Here is a 22,823-nt window from a genome sequence, read left to right as displayed (position 1 = left end):
TACTGAGGCCTCATGTTCAATTCCCAGCACCCCCACGGAGGGTCACAGCCACCTGTAACTTCAATTTCAGGGGATTTCATGCCCTCTTCTAGCCTCCATAGGCTTGCATGCATGAACACATGTGGTACATATACATGCATGTAGGCAAAACAATCATATACATAAAATAAAAATAAATCTAGTATTATTGTTACATTATTATTATTTTATTATTATTTTGGTTTTTTAGGACAAGATTTCTTTGTGTAGCCCTGGCTATCCTGGAACATGTTCTGATGACCATCAGCCTGGCCTTGAACTCAGAGATCTGCTTGCCTCTGCCTCCTACCTCTAGGATTAAGGGTGTACACATCATCACCAGGCATAAAAATATATCTTAAGAAAACAGAATTTTATGACAGAAGTGGTGGCACATATCTTTAATCCTAGCACTCTAGAGTGAAGAAGCTGGTGGAGCTCTGTGAGTTTGAGGCCAACCTGGCCTACACAGTGAGCTCTAGATCAGCCAAGGCTACATAGTGAGATCCCATCTCAAGAATTAAAATAAAAGAAAATAAATTTCACAATTTTTAACTAAGGTATGAGTCATATCATATACACTAGTAATTCAAAGGAAATGACACATCAAGCTAATTTAATTCGTAAATCTGAATCATTCAATTACATGCAGGTCCCTAGGCACATGTGTATTCACGATACCTCAGTAGGCAACTTTTAGAATGGTACAAATATGTAGAATGACTTCATTTAAATAACTCAATCACCGCCTTCTTAAATACCTCTGAGAACTTCTATCACACACTACCATTCTCCAGTGGGAGGATGGAGAACTCGGGAGCTTGTTAAATGCATACTGTGTGGCAGCTGCTCTTCCCAAGAGCTTGTTCAGAAGAGTTCCTAGCAGCATATGCCTGCTGTGGATATCACTCTGTATAAATAAAGTGCTGATTGGCCAGTAGCCAGGCAGGAAGGATAGGGTAGGCGGGACAAGGAAGAGGAGGAGGCTGGGAATAGGAAGGCCGGAGGAGACACTGCCAGCCACCGCCATGAGAAGCAACATGTAAAGACACTGGTAAGCCACAAGCCATGTGGCAAAGTATAGACTAACAGAAATGGGTTAATTTAAGATAGAAGAAGTAGATAACAAGAAGCCTGCCACGGCCATACACTTTGTAAGCAATATAAGTTTCTGTGTGTTTACTTGGTTGGGTCTGAGTGACTGTGGGACTGGCGGGGAAGAGAGATTTGTCCTGACTGGGCCAGGCAGGAAAACTCTAACTACATACGCCTGGCATTTATAAAAACCAAATAGATTATATATCATCTTTTTTGCTTTTTAAGGGGAAAAATATACTGTTAAAACTACAACAAGTTACATGTCAGTAGTTCTTAACTTTCTCTGCCCATGACAGTCACAATCAACTAGGAACCTGTAAAATACAATGATACTTGAGTTTATCCTTTTTCCAATTTCCCCTTTACACAATGCTTGGATAAGATAAGAAGATCAATTCCTTTGTTGTTGTTGTGGGTTTTTCAAACAGGATCTCTCTATGTAGTTCTGGCTGTCCTGGAACTCCCTATGTAGACCAGGCTGACTTTCAACCCCATAGAGATCCACCTGCTGAGATTAGGCATGTACCATCATGTCTGTTTTTTGTTGTTGTTGTTTTGTTTTGTTTTTAAGACAGGGTTTCTCTGTGTAACCCTGGCTGTCCTGGAACTCACTCTGTAGAACAGGCTGGCCTCAAACTCACTCAGATCTGCCTGCTTCTGCCTCCCAAGTGCTAGGATTAAAGGAGTGTGCCACTATCACCCAGCTGACATTTTTTTTTAAAGGTCCCAAAACTGAAAACCACTGCTATCCATTACAAAGGTAAGAAATAAAAGTTATAAGGTAGAAGCAGCCAGTCCTCTGTGAATATATCTTGCTTTGTAGATTTGACTTCAGAATCATTTAAATATTTTACACAATTTTGACATTAAATATAAAAATAATCCTTGTCCTTTCATTATAGAGTATCTATAATCCTAGCACTTGGTAGGGCAGGAGAAGCTTGAGGTCAGACTGGGCTACATAGCCACTTCCAGACCAGCCAGGGCTACTTAATTTTAAAACTCTATCTCCAAAAAACAGGAAACATGGTGGACCTGGGGAAATCAGTAACGTATTGCGCTCAGGCCTGTGGGTTTTTGATTGACTGTTTTTTGTCTTTTTGTTTTTGTTTTTTCAAGACATTTTCTCTGTGTAACCTTTGCTATCCTGGAACTCATTCTGTAGACCAGGCTGGCCTCGAACTCACAGAGATCTGCCTGCCTCTGCCTCCCTTGTGCTGGGATTAAAGGAGTGTGCCACCACCACAGGTTTAAACTGTTTTTTAAACCCACTGTTAAAATTACGACTCTGAAACTGCTAACATGCGACTTAAAAATGCGCGTCCTGGTCTCCAAAGTGAGATCCAGGAAAGGCACAAAGCTACACAGAGAAACTCTGTCTCGAAAACAAAAAAAATGCGCGTCACGGGGTTTGGGGACTTAGCTCAGTGGTAGAGCTTTTGAGAAGCGCAAGGCCCTGGGTTCGATCCTCAGCTCAAAAAGAAAAGAAAAGAAATGCGCACCACTGCCCTCCTAATCAAGTCTTTACTGATTCTTTCCTACTCAAGCACCCTTGAAGAAATGAGGGTGGGAATCATGGGGCTTTGGGCTGCTAAAAAAATAGTAAATGAGCACTTCGGGATGTCGAGGCTTTTTGGAGACTTTTTTGGTGAGGCGAGATGCAGGGCATGGAACCCATAGTTTTAGGTGGGCAAGCTAACTCTTGGTCTATAAAAACACTGTACTGTTCAAGTTTGTAAATGGGCCACAGGAGACCCTGTTTCAAAACAAAACAACAACAACGAAGGCCTGTGTCCAAGATGGCGGTGGCAGTATTTGCGTCCCAGGTTTCTGGGCTGTTAGGCTGGTTCCGCCCAGAGTGGTCCACGTGGAATGGCGCCCACAGCCGGGGACCTCAGCGTGTCTGTTCAATGTCCTCACCTAAATCACGGTGCCCAGTGGGTTGGGAGTGAGTGTGCTCAACGTTTCCCTGAAGTTGTTCCACCATGGAGGGTTTGAAAGATCCGAGTTCATCGCCAACACCCATCTCCACATCAGGACCAAGCCCTTTCTCTGGGGAACTGAAAATCATTCCCTCTTCGATAACCCTCAGGTAAATCCGTTTCTAACCGGATATGAGGGCAAACCAGGGAACCTGGACCATCACCTAGGCAACAGGGCCACTGCACTGGTTTGTACCATTACTCTGCATGTGGACAGGAAGTTTTGTTTGTTTTGTATCAAATGATGACTGTCATAACTATTTTGTATCCTTTTCCTTGTGGGAGGAGTAGCTTAAATAAAAAACTTAAAGTTAAAAAACAAAACACTACTTTTTAAAAAATTTTAAACAAGAAGTTTATGTAAAGAGGTTTGACTGGAAGAGAAAACTAGGGCTCATTTTCAGAGAAATTTACCCCAACTCAGGAACAAATTGCCCTACATGTAACAGCTATGTCCAAAAAAAAAAGAAAGAAAGCACGAAATTTTCTTCCTTTTATGATGATAAATGACAAGTGACCATGGTATTTAAAGATATTTTAGCCGAGTGGTGGTGGCACACACCTTTAACCCCAGCACTCCGGAAGCAGAGGCAGGCTTGGTCTACCCAGCAAGTTCCAGGAGAGGAATCTACATAGAGAAACACTGTCTCGAAACACACCCCCCCCAAAAAAAGGATTTTTTTTAGTTGAACAAAATAACGTAGTGGAATATAAAAAGAACTGACTTAACACTCCACTAATGGGTGAGGGAGATATTTTCAGAGAACTGGTATTTTGCCCCATATCATCTCCATTTGATGTCAACCAGACATAACATTGCCCATGTAATTTTTAAAAAGAAAAAAAGTGGAGAGCCAGTAAGATGGTTCAGCAGGTATTGAAAAAAATTAAAACCCTGAACAGATACATGGTAGCATGTACTTTTAATCCCAGTTCTCAGGAGGCAGAAGCAGATGAATCTCTGTGAGTTAGAAGCTAGCTACATAGGAAGTTCCAGGATGGCCAGAGCTATTGGTAATAACTAATAATTGCTAAATTATTAGTGAGTCCTTGTCTCAAAAAAAGAAAATACGGCTGGGCGGTGGTGGTGCATGCCTTTAATCCCAGCACTCGGGAGGCAGAGCCAGGCGGATCTCTGTGAGTTCGAGGCCAGCCTGGGCTACCAAGTGAGTTCCAGGAAAGGCGCAAAGCTACACAGAGAAACCCTGTCTCAGAAAACCAAAAAAAAAAAAAAAATGTACACACACACCCCCCAAACAAACTAAACACTAACTAAACAGCTGTGTGTGTATTAGCACGTGCCTATATATAATCCCAGTGTTTGGGAGGCAGAAACAGGAAGATCAAAAATTCAGTGCTAGCATAGGATACTTGAGACTCAGGTTTCAGAACAAAACAAAACCAACAACCCCTCCCCCCCTGAAGAAATGAATGAATTCATGTTACTCTGACTAGAATAGACCAAAGGTTATGAATACTATTCTCTGGTATCTATCCTTACTCACATCTGGACTCCAATTTAATAATCCCTAATTATCATAGGGATTGGAGAGATGGCTGAGCAATTAAGAGCACTTGTTGCTCTTGCAGAGGACACAGATTTGATTCCCAACACCCACATGGCAGCTCACAACCTTCTATAACTTCAGTTCCAGGAGTTCTGATGCCCTTTTGGCCTCCTTGGGCACTGCATGAATGTTGTACAAAGACATGTAAGCAGGTTAAACACTCATATACATAAACCATTATAGAACACACACACAACCTGAGGGCTGGGAATATAATTTGATGGTATGGCATTGGCTGGTATGCTTGAGGCCCTGAGTTCAATACCCAGTACTGAAAACCCCAGTATACCTCAATACAACCCAAGGCTACCTAGCCTGTGTTACATCAGACTCAAAGGTATCATGATGGTGAACTTCACTGTCAACCTGACTGGGATGACCTAGAAGGCGACTCCAGATGGTTAACTAAAGAGAAGAGACTTACTCTAAGCAGAGGTGGAGGAGTAAACAGACCAGGACTCCAAAGTGACTGAAGAGACAAAAAGGGGGAACCCAAATGGGCACCAGCACTCTTCTATTCCTGCTGACTGCGGACAGTGTAACCCTGCCTTCACTGTGACAGTGGGCTGGACCCTCAGACTGTGAGCTAACAGACCTCTCCTCCCTTAAGTAGCTTTGTACCAGGATGGTCACCAGGCCACTGAAAATTTGTTTCAGCTAGATGTAAACTCAGGGGTTTCCTGGATCCCTCAAGGACTGGTAGTCACAAAGAACTAAAAATAGTGCTAACTTTATAATTAGGATGTTTCGCTTTCTTTTAGTAAAGAATTCGAGTCAAGACTAGCCAAACAGAGACACACACTAGAACGGGGAGGTCTCAAACAGAGCTTCTCTACCCTTTCTGCACAGAATTGAGGCACATCACTATAGGGATATTTTATTTGTATTGAAATGTGATTTTATTTGTATGTCAAATAAAGTTGCCTTGAGGTCAGAGCAAGCCAGAGCAGAAGCCGAGCAGTAGTGGGGCACGCCTTTAATCCCAGCACTTGGGAGGCAGAGCTAGGCGGATCTCTGTGTGTTCAAGGACACAGCCAGCATGGCAGACACACGCCTTTAATCTCAATACCAACCATAGAAGACCTGGAGGTCTGTACAAACAGGCAGTGACAAGGAGGTCACGTGGCTGGGTTTACAACCAATGAGAAAACAGAACAGAAAGTCTTTAAATAGACAGGATGCACAGAAGTAGGTCTCTTGCGGAGAGGAGGAACCGCAGAAGCAGTGAAGGGTAAGGTTTTCCGCTTTTGCTCTGACCTCGTGGTTTTTAACTCTGCAATCGGTTCTGTGTTTCTTATTTAACAAGCTGGTTACATACATCTACAATCCCCTCGCACAACAACGTGTTCATCACCAAGGAAGAACCAGAGAATTTATGCTTAGAGTTTTTATTGAGTTGTCAATAATTGACTCGCCGGACAGTGGTGGCGCACGCCTGTAATCCCAGCACTCGGGAGGCAGAGCCAGGCGGATCTCTGTGAGTTCGAGGCCAACCTGGGCTACAGAGCTAGTCCAGGACAGGCTCCAAACCTACAGAGAAATCCTGTCTCGAAACACCAAAAACAAAAAGAAGAAAAAGAAAAAAGAAAAAAGAAAAACTGACTCATTACTGACTTCAACTCCTTTGTTCTACCCAGAATTAGACTACCTAACCTAGGCTTGGTAGCACACACTTGTTATTCCAGCATGCAGGCTGAAGCAGGAAGGCTATGAGATGGAGGCCAGCCTGAGTTACATACTGAGCTCATTCCAGGGCAGCCTGAACTATATAAAGATAAGATGATGAGAGAGAGAGAGAGAGAGAGAGAGAGAGAGAGAGAGAGAGAGAGAGAGAGAAGAAAGAAAGAAAGAAAGAAAGAAAGAAAGAAAGAAAGAAAGAAAGAAAGAAAGAAAGAAAGAAAGAAAGAAAAAGAAAAGGAAGGAAGGAAGGAAGGAAGGAAGGAAGGAAGGAAGGGAGTGTGGTAATGGTGGTAGGAAGTTAAGCCTGTCTTAAAAAAATCAACTCTCATAGCTGATGTTTCTGGGGACAAGCCCTTAATCTGAGTAATCTTTATAACATAAACTCAGACAGGATCCAAGGGCTCAAAAACATTGAACACATGTATAACCATGAAAAAAATTTTGAATTTCAAAAGCCTCAAGAATCCTCTTTGAAAGAAAAATAAGAGTGTGTGTCTGTGAACATACCTCATGAGAGAGAGAGTGCAAAACATTAAGAAGGGCTGAGAATGTAGCTCAGTGGGTAGAGGGCTTGCCTAGCATGAACGAAGCCTAGTATTGGATGCCCAACACTGTATAACTCAGGAATAGTAGCATACACCCATATTTCAGGCTTTTGGGAGTAGAGACAGGAAGATCAGGAGTTCAAGGTCCTCCTCACCTACCTAGTAAGTTTAAGGACTAGATGAGGTCCTCGAGCTCCTTAGATAAACACTCGCTGTAGTGGCTGTGTAGCATGAGGACCTGCAGTCAATCACCAGAACCTATGTAGGAAAATCAGGCCTGGCGTTAGGCACTTGTAGCTGTAGCATTAAAAAGACAGAGACACTGGGCTGGAGAGATGTCTCAGAGGTTAAGAGCACCGACTGCTCTTCCAGAGGTCCTGAGTTCAATTCCCAGCACCCACATGGTGGCTCACAACCATCTGTAATGAGATCTAGCACCCTCTTCTGTATACATAATAAATCTTTAAAAAAAAAAAAAAAAGACAGGGACAGACGGATCTCTGGAGCTTGCTGGCCTCACAGACTACCATATATTTGAGCTCTAGGCTAGTAAGAAACATTGTTTAAAAAAAAAAAAAAACAGGTTTGGGGATTTAGCTCAGTGGTAGAGCACAAGGCCCTGGGTTCGATCCTCAGCTCTGGCAAAAAAAAAAAAAAAAAAAAATCCACAGTAGACAGCTCCTAAGAAAAGAGGTTGATCTCTGTCTTCTATATGCACGCGCGCACGCCCGCGCCCCCCCAACACACACACGCGCAGAGAGAGAGAGAGAGAGAGAGAGAGAATGAATGAGAATCATTAAGAAAACTGGAAGTTGGAGGCTCAGCTAAGCAGACTGAGGCAGGAAGCTCTGGAGCTTTCTTTCAGCCAGCCTGGAAAACATGACAGATCTTTACAAAGATGGCCAAGACCAAGCTGGAGAGATGCACAGCAGTTAAGAGCACGCTCTGCTCTTGTAGGAGGAGTTCAGTTCCTAGCACCCACCGACATCAGGGACTCAACAAGCAACTACAACTCCAGCTCCAGGGAATTCCAATGCCTCTGGCCTACGTGGGCACCTGCATTCATATGCATATAATCACACACAAATACATACAGGAACATACTTAAAACAATAAAAATAAATCTTTTTTTTTTAAAAGAAAAGACAAGTAATGTTCATTCATTTTACTAAATTCCATCTCCTCTCTCTCTCTTTCGAGACAGGGTCTTATTATACAGCCTCAGATTGCCCTAGAACTTGCTATGTAGACCCGACTGCCCTCAAATTTATGAAGCCCTTTGCTTCTGCCTCCCAAGGGCTGTGATTACAAGTGTGCATCACCACATCCAGCCTACAAGCCAATTTTAAAATCTGGTGAACAGTGAAGGTAAGCAAACTCAGAATCACTCTAAACACAAGAACCCCGGCATACTGCCAAGCAGGAAGTATTTCTGTTTTGTAAGCAGTGACACTAAGCACTGAACACTTGGTCTGGAAACAGGAAGACAAATCACATAGTTATTAATGGTCATGGAGTCAACAAACCTGAAGCCTCAATCATCTGCCCCCAAAGAACCCACAAGACTAACAAAAAAGTGGAAAACCAGGTGTGGTGGCTCACACCTGTTATTGAAGCACTCAGGAAGTAGGGCAGAAGCATCCCAACTTCAAAGTCATCTTTGGCTGCACAGTAAATTGAAGGTCAGCCAGGGCTTACACAAGACCCTCTCTCAAAAACAAAACAATATGGAGGAGGGGGCTGATTAGCCCTTCTATTTTTTTCCTAAGAGTTATTGGTGGTGTTGTGTTCCCCAAAATATTGTGCACCCTAATAAACTTATCTGGAGTCAGAGACAGAAGAGCCACAATATTAAACATAGAGGATACGCAGTGGTAGCACATGCCTTTAATCCTAGCATTCCAGAGGCAGAAATCCATCTTTTCAAGGATACAGCCAAGCATGGTGACACATGCCTTTAATCCCAGGGAGTGATGGCAGAAAGAGAAAGATATATAAGGCGTGAAGACCAGAAGCTAGAAGCTAGAAGCATTTGGCTGGCTAAGCTTTTAGGCTTTGGAGCAGCAGTTCAGCTGAGATTCATTCCGGATAAGGACACAGAGGTTTCCAGTCTGAGGAAACAGGAACAGCTGAGTAACTGGCGAGGTGAGGTTGCTGTGGCTTGTTCTGCTTCTCTGATCTTTCAGCATCACCCTGATACCTGGCCTCAGGTTTGATGTTGTTAATAAGAACTTTGTGTGTGTGTGTGTGTGTGTGTGTGTGTGTGTGTGTGTGTGTAGCTGAGGATCGAACCCAGGGCCTTGTGCTTGCTAGGCAAGCACTCTACCACTGAGCTAAATCCCCAACCCCTATTAATAAGAACTTTTAGGGGCTGGAGAGATGGCTCAACGGTTAAGAGCACTGGCTGCTCTTCCAGAGGTCCTGAGTTCAATTCCCAGCACCCACATGACAGCTTACAACTTTCTGTATAACTCAAGTTCCAGGGGATCCAACATCCTCATACAGAAACACATACAAGTGAGATACCAGTATACATAAAATAAAAATAAATCCTAAAAAAAGAAAAAAAAGAACTTTTAAGATTCATGCTACAAGTTATAGTTTCAGATATTGCATCTAGGTCTTCAGCACATTTTGAGCTATTTCTTCGTGTAAGGTAAGATGTTTTTGCAAAAGGATATCCAACTGCTTGAATTACTAATATATGTGTGTGTGTGTGTATACATACACACACATTTATATACACAAATATATTTATATGTATGTATGTACATATACATACATAAAAAAGAGAGTCTACCTATGTAGCCAGGTTAGCCAGGTTGACTATAAACCCACAATCTTGTCTTGAGTGCGGGGATAACAAGTGTTCATCATTGCTGTTGGCTTCTCTGCACTTTCGACTAAGCATGAAGACCTGTGTTCAACCCATTAGATCCATATAGTGGGAAGAGAGAACTGACTCTAAAATGTTGTCCCCTGACCTCCACAGGCCAGCCATGGCATACACATGAACATACACATGTAAACACATACATACATACATTTAAAAAAAAAAAAAATGAATGAGGGGCTGGAGAGATGGCTTAGTGGTTAAGAGCACTGACTACTCTTCCAGAGGACCCAAGTTAAATTCCCAGCACCCCACATGACAGCTCACAACTGTCTGTAACTCCAGTTCCAGGGGATTTGACACCCTCATACAGACAGATGTGCAGGCGAAACACCAATGCACATAAAATAAAAATAAATAAATCGGCCGGGCAGTGGTGGCACACGCCTGTAATCCCAGCACTCGGGAGGCAAAGGCAGGCGGATCTCTGTGAGTTCGAGGCCAGCCTGGTCTACAAATCGAGTTCTAGGACAGCCTCCAAAGCTACAGAGAAACCCGGTCTCGAAAAAACAACAACAACAAAATAATAATAATAAAATAAATAAATCCTTTAAAAATAAAACAAAACAAACAAATAAATAAATGGAGTAAGAGCTATCAGAATGCTCATTCAGTGGGTAAACTCACTTCCTGCCAAGCCTGACAATCTGAGTTTGATCCCTGGTACCCAGAAGATGGAAAGAGAGAACCTACTTACACAAGGTGTCCTCTGACCTCCACAGTATCAGGAACTGGGGATATAGTAGTGATATAGTCTGTGTTGGCAGGTACAATGTTTGGAGTTTAAGCTCTACCATTAAAGGGGAGATACCCCACTGAATCATACATCTGATAGAGGATGTATATAAACTGTATATAAACAATTCCTAGTACCCCCAAATTTAATTATTTTTTAAAATTTAATTTGTTGTTCTTTTTAGTCTCTACATAGCCTGGCTGTGGTGGAACTCACTCTGTAGGCCAGGCTGGGCTCAAGCTCACCAAGATCTACTTGCCTCTGCCTGTGTTGGTATTAAGAGCATGTGCCACCATACCTGGCTTTTAACCCAAAAATTAAAATAATTTTTTTTAAATAGAGTATCTGAAGATAATCCTCCAGACCTACACAAATGACCAACAGTATAAAGGAAGATGCTGAGCAAGCATTATTAGCCATTATTAGGGAAATGTAAACCAGAACCATGATGGATATGGAGGGATTAGAACCCTCAACACACTTGGGGTTGGAATGTAAAATGGTAAACACTTAAGAAACTAGTCTGTTCCACTATGAGGGTGGGGGTGGGCATATCTCAGTGAGTTCAAGGACAGCCTGCTCTACATAGCATGATCCAGGCCAGCCAAGGCTACACAGTGAGACCCATGTCAGAAAAAAAAAAAAAAAAAAAAAAAAAAAAAAAAAAAAAAAAAAATATATATATATATATATATATATATATATATATATATATATATATATATTTGGCGGTATTTCTCCCTTGAAGCCTTTCCCACTCAAAGTAGTTCTTTTTCATTTTTCCTTAATAAATCTATTTCCTATCATCTACGTTTGAGCTACTTAAAGGAACAGAAAGAAGAAGCCTGGGTATGGAGTGGTGCTACAAGTCTTCAATCTCAGCACTGGAGAGGCTGAGACAGGACAGAAAGTTCAGGCCTGAGCTCAGTTGCCAAACCCTGTCAAAAAGGGAGGAAGGGTTTGGTATTTCTGGTTATATACTCAAGAGAAATGAAAATATACAGCCACGGGGCAAACATGTACCCAGAGTTAGAGCGGCACATACATTCACTCTACTTCCAAGTAGAGACACCTAAGTGACCAGAACTGATCACACAATGTGGCAAGTCCAGATGGGGGAAAGGTAACCAGAATCAGAAAGCCCCCACTCTGACAATCAAAGAAGGCTAAGGAGGGGTCACTTGAACTCAGGAGTTTGCAAACAACCTAGGTGACATAGCCAAACTCAAAAAAGGAGCCTGGAGCTAGATTCAATGATAACCATCAACACCATCCAACTCCAGAATTTTATTATTCCAAGCAGAAGTTCTGCACCCATTAATCACAGTATTCTGAAGGGAGGGGTATGGCTCAGTGCTGAAACATCAAATAAAAATAAAAGGGGCCAGTGAGATGGCTCAGTGCACAAGGTTGCTCACAACCACTTATATGTAACTGCAGCTCCAGGGGATGGGCACATATATGTGCATACACATGCATGCAAGCACACACACCTTCTAGGTACTTTCTATAAGTGAAATCCTATATTTGTCCTTCTATATATGGCTCACTTCAATTAGCATGTTTTTTACTTTGGTTTTTTGAGACAGGAATGAGTTACTATGTCCACCTTCATTTAGTCTGTTTTCAATGTTGTAACATCATCCATATTGGTAGCCTGCATCAGAATTCCATTTCCTTTCAAGATTAAATAATATTCCATTGTGTGTGAGTCTGTATACATACTATTTTATTTGTGGACACTTCGGCCATTTGCCTTTCCACTACTGTGATAACAACACTACAATGAACAGTTATACAAGCATGTGGCCACCACTTCAGATCTTTTGGCTACATATCCACGCTAGAGTGTTTCTATGTTTCCCTTGCTGAGGACCTACTAAAATGATTTCCATTCACTAGACATTTCACAGTCCCATTTGGAGTTTCAACCTCTTCACAGCCTTTGTTTTGGTTTTTATGGTGTTCTATTTTTCATTAATAACCATCCTAGTAAACCGGGCATGGTGGACGGGAGGTAGAGGCAAGTGGATCTCTGTGGAGTTCAAGGCCAGCCTAGTCTAAGAGTGAGTTCCGGGACAGCCAGAGCAACACAGAGAAACCCTGTCTTGAAAAACCAAAATATACATATATATTTATCTCCAGAAGATGGTTATCATTGTCTTCATTTCTAAGACAACATAAACAGGTTTGACAACTTTACCATGACCACAGAGCAAACTTGTGGATTTGGAGAATCATTTCTAATTTCGTCAGAAGGCATGTTATATGCACTAAATCAAGGTAAACTCAGAACAGTGCACTCTGAACTATAATTATACCTCCTACAACAATGACCATTTCCCTGCCAGCAGTTACCTGAACATCTGGCTAGACCACTCAAAACTAGTCTGTATTTTCTTTCTTTCCTTCCTTCCTTCCTTCCTTCCTTTTTTTTGTGTGTTTTTTTTGTTTTTTGGTTTTTGGTTTTTTTTTCTTTTTGAGACAGGGTTTCTCTGTGTAGCCCTGACTGTCCTGGATCTCGATCTGTAGACCAGGCTGGCCTTGAACTAAGAGACCAATCTACCTCTGCCTTCCGAGTGCTGGAATTAAAGGAATGTGCCATCACCACCACCCAGCTAGTCTGTATTTTCTAATGTGATCTAATAATATAAAGCTCAAAACAGTCTCTCAACATGTTTGTTTTGTTCAAAAGGAGGCCAAGTGGTTGTGAACTGCCTTGGCAGTCAAGAATGCTTGCTCCTTTTGCAAAGACCTGAGTGCATTTTCTGTAACCACATCAGACAGCTCACAACTATGTGTAACTCCAGCTCCAGAGGATCTGATGTACTCTTCTGACCTCCGAGAACACCTAAATACAGCAAATATACACATGTGGCATACACATTAACACATAATCAAAATCAAACCTGCAGGTGCTGGACATTGGGATGCACTTTTTTTTTTTCCAAGACAGGGTTTCTCTGTAGCTTTGGAGCCTGTCCTGGACTAGCTCTGTAAACCAGGCTGACCTCAAACTCACAGAGACCCACCTGCCTCTGCCTCCCGAGTGCTGGGATTACAGGCATGTGCCACCACCACCTGGCAGGGATACACATTTTTAATCCCAGTATCACTCAGGAGACAGAGGCAGGCAGATTTCATGAGGTCAAGGCCAACTTGGTCTACATAGTTAGTTGCAGCCATCCAAGCCTACATAGTGAGCCCTTGTTTATAAAAAAAAAAAAAAAAAAGAGTAATTAATATAAATTTAAAAAAATTAAAAAGCACGCTAACTCTATTAAGTTAATAAAGTATAAGTAGAAGCAACCAAGGAAATGAAATTGCTCCTTCACATCCTTACTTAAATCAAATGAACAGAATGCTACTTGTACACTTTCCTGCAACCAACACACTAATCAAGGTATTGATTATGCTCACCAATTTTATTCAATTGTTTCAACCCATACAGAAATTTTAAAGTTTAAATTCCTAAATTTTTAAGCGATGACATTTTAAGAAAAAGAAATGCATAATTAATGGATCAGGTATGAAATGACCTAAAGGAAATTTCCTTTAATACTTACGAAAAAGGAGTGGGGGAAGGGTAAACAGTATTGACAACTGTTGAATGTAATGGCTTTGGGAGGGGGCTCGACTGTTGAGTGACAGGACAACGGGGGGTGGGGGGTGGGGTGGGGTGTGCTCGACTGTTGAGTGACAGGACAAGTGGGGGGGGCTCGACTGTTGAGTGACAGGACAGCATGGGGGGGCTCGACTGTTGTGACAGGACAGCATTCGGAGAGGGGTTCAGTTCATCTTTCCTCCCATGTTTGCTTGCAAGGTTTTCGCCGAGGCAGAGGCAGCAAGACCGTCACAAGTTGGTTCGCGGCAGGCAGCCTGAGCCTACTGAGTCCTGTTCAATCAAGGCCACTGACCTAGTACTCAAAAAAAAAGTTTTCAGTAGCAACTTCCAAAACCGCAATCTTTGCAAATAAAGAGACCACCGTGCTTCTTCGGGGCGAGCTGCCGAGCGCGGATGCTCTGGGCTTCGGAAAGGAAGCAGGCTGTGAGGTCTACAGCAAAAGGCAAAGCAGCTTCTGGCGGGACCGACTTAAGCTCCGCGCCACCACGCGGACCAAAGAACGCGCACGCTTCATTCAAGGCTGAATCTGACAAATCACTCTCTGTGAACGCTCGGGCTCAGAGAACCGCGGAGCTCAATTTGGAAGCGGCACACGCCGCCGGGAAACCCAAGCAGCTGGGCTGGAGAGCAGCGGGGTCTCGGCCCCGGGCACGGCGGGGCCCCGGGCCCTCAGCCCCCTCCCTGGACCCTTCCTTCGCCCGGTGCGCACCAAGCACCTCGGCCTTGCCCCGCCCGCCTACCTGCCAGGTCCAGTTCGTCAGAGTCGGAGTCACTCTCCTCGTCCTCCTCGACGACGGCGACCGCGCTGGACTCGTGCGCGTGAAAGGTGGTCGGGGTGGCGATGAGCGTGTCTGAATCCTGGGCGCGGGCCTCGCGCAGGCGTGTAAAGTACTCCACCGCGAAGTCGACGAGGTCGGGCGGCTGCTGCCGCAGCACCTCCACAGTGTAGCCCTGCAGCAGCTCCGTGAGCCCCGGCGGGATCTGGATGTGGCTCATGCTGGCGACGGCCGAGGGGACCGGCGGGTCGGGGCCGCCGGCGGCCGTAACCTGCGCACTCCCTCGCGCCGGCCTGTCACTCGGCGCCCGCGGTCTCCCGCGCGGCCCGCCTCGGCCTTCCTCGCGTCGCGCCTTGTTGCGGCCGGGTCTGCGTTTGTTGTGCGGGCCGCGCGACCCTTCCGCTACCAAGCCAGCCTGGCGCCGCCGCTGCTGTCACCCGGCCGCAGCCGCCGCCGCCGCCGCCGCCGCCGCCGCGGGGACCGACGGGCAGGCGAGCTGGACGGGCGCGGCAGGCGCCCGGGTTGTGACGCACGCGGCCGCGGGCGTGCGCGTCCCCGTCGAGAGCTGGCCCACAGTGCGCGTGCGCCGCGGAGCCGCCCGCTCTCGGAGCAGTCCATGGTCAAGGTGCGGGAGGCCCCGGGCAGGAGGAAAGAGGGGCCCAGCGGCGAGGCAGGCTGGTTAGTGCGTCTTGCCTGGTCACAAAGACCTTTCACTTAGGCTTTCAGAACATGCTGAGAGCCTCTCAGCTGAGCGCTAGGGACACTGACGGGACACAGGACCACCTCCCCTTGAGTCCTGCTCTAATGGACGACCAGAGGGTTCACTCTAAGGAACGACATTAATGCTGAACTGACTCGCCCAGACGAAGATCCGGAGGAAAGTCGTCTAATAACACAGTACTGCAAGAACAAAGACCTGGTCGAGTCGGTAGCACCTTGACTGACAGGTAGAACAGTGTGCAACGGAATACAAGGCCCTAGGGAGTCTAGTATGAGGTCATGAGATGTCAAAAGGGGAAGGCTTTGTAGGAAGTCAAAGTTTCCGTGAGATGGTCATTTGGAAGCCACAGGCAGAGCAGTAACCCTGAGAGAGAGAGCTCAGCCAAATGTGGGCAATGAGAAAAGGGAATACGGCCCGGAGCAGGACAGACCTTTGGTCTTGTTCCTCTTTCGGACACTTCCACCTGTTCTTCAGGTCTAGACTTCACCTCTTTCCTCCCCACTCACAAGCCTGTGCCGTGGGTCACATTATTTGATGAAGCCGAGCAGACGGCAGGCACTGTGGTCTTTTGCCTCCGGGAAGAGGGCAGAGGTGAATTGGAGAGGCCAGGCTATTACCCAACTTGCTTCCTGCTGTCACCAAAGTTAAATAGAACAAAAGAAGATAACCTTCCTGGGATATCCAGCCACAACCTCGGGGCTGCTAGAATAGAATAAAGTCCTCCTCTCCCTGCTAGAACCAGCCAGCAACTGATTAGCTGTGGTGTGGAAACCTGAAGGGTATTTGAGACGGTTAAGCAGCACCTGGTAATTACCCAGTATTAATTAAGATCTTCACTAGCTCCGCCCACACAGACTTGGCACAAACCCAAGACCTCAGTGCTGCTGTGAGCTGAGCTGCCTATACTGACAGCAGAGTGCCTCAATGAAGTACTACTCAGTGTAGGGCAGCCCAGGCCCTAGGCTAGGTAGACCTATGATTACAAACAGCTGTGCGTCCCTGACTATGGTCCTTAGCCCCACAGGGAAGTCTTGGATGTTAAATGGTGGCGACGCCAGTGTCCAATGTGTTGGCTGGGTGCTTACTGCATACTTGTGAAGAATGAATGAATGAATGAATGAATGAACGAGCAGAAACTGCTCTCCTGACTTCACAGTCTCATAATAGGTATCCAGTCCTTCAAAGCCATGCTTCTAACCACAGACATGAAGGTCTCATTAAAAACAGGCAGTCTGGGGCATTGGTGGTGCACGCCTTTAATCCCAACACTCAGGAGGCAGAGCCAGGCAGATCTCTGTGAGTTCGAGGCCAGCCTGGGCTACCAAATGAGTTCCAGGAAAGGCACAAAGCTAAACACAGAGAAACCCTGTCTTGAAAAACAAAAACCAAAAAAACAGGCAGTCTGGAGTCAGGCATGGTAGTAGGTAAATGCTTGTAATCCCAGCACTTGGGAGATGGGGGTAGCAAGATCAGAGGTCAGTGCCAGCCTCTGCTACATGGTGAGTTCAAGCTAGCCTGGGTTACATGAGACCATCTCAGAAAAAACAAAAACAAAAAAAACCAAACAAACAAAAGACCAGCCGTGGAGATAAGTCTTTTCTGCTCTTGGACAGACTGACCCTTACAATTTTTCCAAGATCAGACCTTGCCATTAATAGTCAGAACCCTGGGTGTGACTCCCACTGCACCATAGTACCTAGCAAACTGCCTTTCTTCAAGCCAGCCTTTTGGAAAGGTAAATTCACAACTCCAAGTCCTGGTTTTCTCACATGATCAGGTCTTACATGTTTTAAGTGGGGCATAGGCACATGAAGAGTTAGGACTCTGACCCCAATTACAAAAGAGAGGAGAGAAAGGCTGTTGACAGAGCTGGGTGTGACAGGGTCTCCTAGTGCACTGACACCCTATTGGCCTCTGGCCTTCCTGACTTGTTCACAGATGCAGCACTGCTCAAGCATGCACCAACAATCCAGCAAACAGCATCCAAAGGACACCCTAACCTGGTGCACTGGCACATAACCTGTGGTCCCCAGTACTCAGGAGAATGAGGCAGGAGAATCACTTCTGTGCACAGGAGTTTGAGGCCAGCCTAGGCAACACAGAGGGATCTTTATTTTTAAGAAAGGAAGGAAGGAAGGAAGGAAGGAAGGAAGGAAGGAAGGAAGGAAGGAAGGAAGAAGAAAGTGAGCAGGCTGGGACTGGAGAGATGGCTCAGTGGTTAAGAGTCCTTGTTGCTCTTGTACAGGATCTGGGTTGGGTTCCCAGTACCCACCTAGCGGCTCACAACTATTCATAACTCCAGTTCCAAGGGATCCAGAGGCCATAGACCTCTGCAGACACAGACGGTGCACATAATGCATAGAGGAAAAACACGTATACACATGAATCTAAAAACACTTGTTTTAAAGAGGGCCTAGGATGTACTTCAATGAGAGGTCTACTTAGAACCAGGCCCTGTGTTCAAAACCCAACAAAACCCTCCAAGGGCTGAAGTAAACAGAAGTTAGAAACCCTACAGCTGCTCCTCATCTGTCTCCAAATATCACACTCACAGTGAAGTTAGACACCTGACGTCCAACTTGACTCCCTCCCTCCCCACGTGGTCTCCCCCAAAGGGAGGGGTCTATCTCTTCCTTATCCTTTAACAGTAAGCACAGTAGCGAGGGCTGTCATGAATGCCCATTTAAGCTGACCAAAAGGCCTTGTAACAAAAGAGAACATCAAGGACCTGAGCCGTGCATCTTCAACCTTTGTCCTGAGTCCATCCTGCCTGCATCCAAGCCTGCCCAGCTACACCACTGACTGTTACCATGGCAACCAAACCTACTACAGCCAATACTGATGAACAGCTGCTAAGAGCAAATGATAATAGTGGGTGGAAAAAGCCTAGGAAGAGACCTTCAGAAGAGCAATTCAGTAGCTGGGGCCCTCTCATCCCATGCTATCTTCCTCATAACCCCTCAGGTAATGACCATCTTGCATAGACCATGCCACCAGGCACAGATACAGACATGAATACAATGAGGCTAATTCCCAGAGGTGTTTCCCATTGCCAAGGCAGAGTTTGCACAGGTGGAACACATGCTGTTTAGCCCAACAGCAGGGAGGGTTGGTGAAAGCAAACTTAGGCAGGGTACCAACTGCTGTTTCTAGTAAAATAGTGTGTTTCCCATACTCTTTTTTTTTTTTTTTTTTTTTTCCAAGACAGGGTTTCTCTGTGTAGCTCTGGAGCCTGTCCTGGATCTCACTCTGTAGACCAGGCTAACCTTGAACTCACAGAGATCTGTGTGCGCCACCACTGCCTGGCCAAAGACTATGTTTTGTTTTGTTTTTAAAGATTTATTTATTTATTATACATACATTCTGTCTGCATGTATTCTTGCAGGCCAGAAGAGGGCACCAGATTTCACATTACAGATGGTTGTGAGCCACCATATGGTTGCTGGCAATTGAACTCAGGACCTCTGGAAGCACAGTCAGTGCTCTTAACCACTGAGCCATCTCTCCAGCCTTCCCATACTCTTAATACTACTTAAAACCACCCCCCCCCCCCCCAAAGAGAGATAAGCTAATACTCTTTCAAGTCTTGCCCTTACTTTACTCATACCCTTTACCTACTAAGAGAACTCAGCCACAGTGGAAACACAACCCACTCATCTGACTAAGAGGCCATCCGATGACCTTAAACTCTTGATTCTCCTGCTTCCTCCACTGGAGAATTAGGGTTACAGGTGTGTCACCACGCGCAGTTTATTCAGTGTTGAGGATTGAACCAAGGGCCATGGGCATACCAGAGAACACCCAACTATCCCCAACTCAGCTTCTTTAAGTCCCTCAGTCCCTACCTGCTCACTGGAAGCTGCTGGTTTTCTGAGCACATCTGTATGGAATCCATTCCTCTCAGTTCTCTTGCTACCAACTTTGACTATTTTACCTTAGAAGCCTTCCTGAGCCTCTGACTAGCAGGAGATATAGGGGAACTTTTCTTTGCCCATACCCATCTGTCCTTGAGTCTACATAATGCTTACCCCAAGAGGCCACAGTCTTTGATCTAGTTCTGATCTATTTTAACAAACATCCACGCTCCAGGGAGCAGTTAATTCCTAGGCCACCTGTCTGTACCTGTGAGCCAACCCCTTCTTTGCTGGGACACTGTGTCCCAAGAAAGTGTCAGTGTCTGCAGTAGACCATTGGTCTGCTTTCAAGATACCTTAGGGCAAGGAAAAACACTGGGAACTACAATACATAAGCCTGAAGGATCAGGACCTTGCAGTACTTACCATCTCAGAGAAAACAGAAAAGGGAGCCCTCAGGGGAGCACAGGCCCTGGGGCCTTTTCAATGACTATCTGGACTCTACTTGATACTCTTGGCTTGACTCACAAGCCAGGTACTTGGGCCTTGACCCAGAAATACAGACAGGCCTCCTGCAGTCTGGGTCAAGTTAGCCCCAGGCCTTCTGATACCATCACAGAGTTTCTTCAGGCCACCTAGACACAGGGTCCCTACTCTGTTACCAACTTGCTAATGATCTTTGTAGATCACTTTATCCTGGATGGGCTTTCTACATCTGAAAGTGAATATTGGGTTCAATGAGGATAGAATTAGGCGGGGTGGTGGGAGGTATAGTTCACTGGCAGACATCACTAGCACTGCTTTTTTTTTTAAACAGGAAATTGAAGCTAGGGCCTCACATATCTCTTAAGCATACTGAGCTACATATAGTCCCAGACCTTTTATTGCTTTTATTTTGAGATAGTCTCATAAATGAAGTTGCCCAGGTTGGCCTTGAACTCACTTTGTATCACAAGCCTCCTGAATAGCTGAAATGATAGGCCCTGTACTACCTAAAATTGATATAAAAAAAAGAAAAAGAAAAGAAAAGAAGGGAGGAAAGGTAGAAATGAGAGAATATGAAAAAGACAAAAAGGTAGAGGAGAACTTTGTACAGTGGTCCGTGTTCTGTCATCCCAGCACTCGGGAAGCCAAAGCATGAGGATCACTCATCCAAGACGTGGCTGGGCTACATAGCAAGTTTAAGGCCAGACTAGGTTACATAATGGGATGAACTCAAAGAAAGAAACCAGTCAGTGTTTGGGGTGGATTGGGATATTACTCAAAAGGCCGTAGTAAACAAAATGCAGGGAGATGCATCCCTTGTATCAGAAATAATGCTAATGTGCTTCTTAACAGCCAATGCTGCAGCCACCTGCCCTGTCCCTCACCCTTAGCCTAGTTACAACATTTTTTAAATTTCTGACCCAGGCCACTATCCCTGATCAATCACTGTCTAGCTTCTACTTGACTGTGACAGAGAAATCACTGGGGAGGGCCCAATTCCCCACCCCTCCCCCACACTCCTGTCAAGAAGATATATAAAGACAGGTGGCATTTCAAAGTACATCATAAAAGCGAGCCCTGGCTGGGAGGTGTCACTTGCCATCTGCTAGGTCCCTTTCACAAACATGCCTCCAGGGGCTTCCCTGTTTGACTTCACATCCTATGAAAGTGCAAAGGGATAAAATCCCCATCATGAATATCAAGGAAGCAAAACACTCCATTTTCAAATGGTTAGTATCTCCAGAGCAAAATGATCCCACCCCATGAGAATGGCTGGCATTTTGGATGAAATGCAAATACTCCACGGGAGTCTCAGTCTAGGGATGAGGTTTCCCACAGGCTCATTTATGGGGAATACTAAGAAGTGCTCCTGGGTGACTTGAAGAAAAGCCTGCACCCATGTCCTGGCTGTCACTCTCCTTTTCCAAAGTGTCTCTCCTCTCTCAAATCTGTACTTAAAATCTAAAATCTGTACACTCTATCACTATAATAAGTTCACTGTAACTTTACTTCCTTTTGTTTTCGTTTGTTTTGAAACAGGGCTTGTCTGTGTTGCCCTGGCTGTCCTGGAACTCACTGTGTAGCCCAAGCTGGCCTTGAATTTATAGAGATTCACTGGTCTCTGTTTTCTGAGAGCTTGGATAAAGTTATCAGCCATCACAGCTTGGCTGATAACTTTGCTTAAAAAAGAAAAAACAAAACAACAACAACAAAAAATCAGGCCATCTCCTGGTCATGATATACTAAAGATCTTCCAGCAGAAGAGAGGTAGGTTTAAAATTGAATTAACCAGCCAAGTGGTGGTGGCACAGGTCTTTAATCCCAGCACTCAAAAAGCAGAGGCTAGCAGATCTCTGAGTTCAAGGCCAGCCTGGTCTATAGAGTGAGTTCCAAGACAGCCAGGACTTTTACAAAAAAATCCCTGTCTCAAAAGAGAAAAAAAAAATTGAATTAACCTTTTCAGGCAAAGTACCCCCAATTTTTTTCTTTTTTCTTTTTTGGTAACTAACTTATTTAGGACTGGAGAGAAATCTCAGCAAGTAATAGCACTTGCTGTACAAGCATGAGGATCTGGCTGGGCGTTGGTGGCACACACCTTTAATCCCAGTGGACAGAGGCAGGAGGATCTCTGTGAGTTCAAGGCCAACCTAGTCTATAGAGCTAGTTCCAGACATAGGGTTGTTACACAGAAAAACCGTGTCTTGAAAAACCAAAAAAAAACCAAGCATGAGGATCTGAATTCAGATGATCATGTATGTGTGTATGTGTAACCCTAGCCATGTGAGGAGGTGGAGAGAGGAAGATTGCTTGGGTTGGCCCTCAGCCTAGCCCCAGTTCAATAAAAGACTGTGTCAATGCAGAACACTCAGCTTCCTCCTTTGACCTCAGCAGCCTGCACCTGCACACCAATACTCTTGTGCATATACTACACACATAAAAATGCTCATTCATGCCGGGCAGTGGTGGCACACGCCTTAAATCCCAGCACTCTGGAGGCAGAGCCAGGCAGATAGGCCAGCTTGATCTACAGAGTGAGTTCCAGGAAAGGCGCAAAGCTGCACAGAAAAACTCTGTCTTGAAAAACCAAAAAAAAAAAAAAAAAAAAAAACAAAACAAAACAAAACAAAACAAAAACCAAAAACTCTTTCACACAAATGCATTTGTGAACACACACACACACACACACACACACACACACACACACACATACAAAATGTTATTTTTAGCCAGGTAAGAGATACATACCTATAATCCCAGAATTTAGGAAGACAGGAATTCAAGGTTATCCTCAGCTACATAATGAGTTTGATGCCAGCTTGGGCTACATGACAGACACCCTGT

General features: G+C 44.9%; 1 protein-coding gene across 2 annotated transcripts in view; it reads right to left on the bottom strand.

Moving 5' to 3' along the window:
- The window catches only part of Prkar2a (protein kinase cAMP-dependent type II regulatory subunit alpha), a 77,166-nt gene extending 61,695 nt beyond the window's left edge, over positions 1-15,471 (bottom strand). For both annotated transcript variants that reach the window (XM_036193064.1, XM_036193065.1), the window contains exon 1: positions 14,886-15,471. In XM_036193064.1, the coding sequence (XP_036048957.1) occupies positions 14,886-15,141 (256 nt within the window). In that variant the 5' untranslated portion in view covers positions 15,142-15,471. The remainder of the gene's footprint in view (positions 1-14,885) is intronic.
- Positions 15,472-22,823: the final 7,352 nt, after the last annotated feature.

Source organism: Onychomys torridus, chromosome 7 (assembly GCF_903995425.1).
Source record: "Onychomys torridus chromosome 7, mOncTor1.1, whole genome shotgun sequence".
Classification (NCBI taxonomy): domain Eukaryota; kingdom Metazoa; phylum Chordata; class Mammalia; order Rodentia; family Cricetidae; genus Onychomys; species Onychomys torridus.
The sequence above is the reverse complement of the archived record's forward strand: the minus strand, read 5'-3'. Positions and strand labels throughout refer to the sequence as shown.